This window comes from Corticium candelabrum, chromosome 12, assembly GCF_963422355.1.
Source record: "Corticium candelabrum chromosome 12, ooCorCand1.1, whole genome shotgun sequence".
Lineage (NCBI taxonomy): Eukaryota > Metazoa > Porifera > Homoscleromorpha > Homosclerophorida > Plakinidae > Corticium > Corticium candelabrum.
The window spans coordinates 5,909,217-5,909,864 of NC_085096.1; the positions used below are offsets into that span (position 1 = coordinate 5,909,217).

General features: G+C 41.0%; 1 protein-coding gene across 2 annotated transcripts in view; it reads left to right on the forward strand.

Annotated features, from left to right (window-relative positions):
• LOC134187883 (uncharacterized) overlaps positions 1 to 648 on the forward strand; it is a 5,716-nt gene extending 5,068 nt beyond the window's left edge. Inside the window, exons 11-14 of one of the 2 annotated variants that reach the window (XM_062656051.1) lie at positions 1 to 12; positions 71 to 187; positions 253 to 375; positions 431 to 648. The exon at positions 1 to 12 is cut by the window's left edge and continues 64 nt beyond it. In XM_062656051.1, coding sequence (XP_062512035.1) covers positions 1 to 12; positions 71 to 187; positions 253 to 375; positions 431 to 539 — 361 coding nt within the window. In that variant the 3' untranslated portion in view covers positions 540 to 648. The remainder of the gene's footprint in view (positions 13 to 70; positions 188 to 252; positions 376 to 430) is intronic. The other variant, XM_062656049.1, reaches the window with a different exon arrangement.

Sequence of the window (648 nt, forward strand, 5' to 3'; positions counted from 1 at the left end):
TCTCTACACAATGTCTATATATTTTATTGCACATGCTCATTAATCTTTCTTAAGTATTGCCATTTCACAGCTCGCACGAAGGAAAACCGAACACAGACGACGATGATAGCGAAACGGGTTATGTTACAATGTCTCCCATCTTACCAGAGGCCCGGATGCACCAACAGGACAGCGCCACATATCAAAGGTACGCGACACGTGACCTTATTAGATTGTTAATAAACTCAGGTAATAAACTGTGTTTCATTTTAGGCACAAAGATTTCTACAGAGCCACTGACAAACTCTCCAGTCCGACAAATATTCGACTAATAAACGAGCCTTATACGTCACGCCCACATCATCATGGTACGAGCGGATCCCCACGAAACGAAAAGTCAGCAAGTGTTTTTATACTGTTATTTATTTCGTCGTTTTCAAATAATTTATAGGTTTTACGATCCCACTCCTGACACCGATTTCTTCGAATCCATTTACGAAACGCCGGACATTGATGAGAACGGTTACATCCGGATTAATCCGAAATCGAGCGAATGGTAGAAGACAAGAAACAACAGATGCTTTTCACAAACTTGGTGTATTCCTGGTCTGTTGCTATAGTCAGGTGTGCGTATCTAGCCATAGTTGTGTAGCTCACTGATATTTAAAT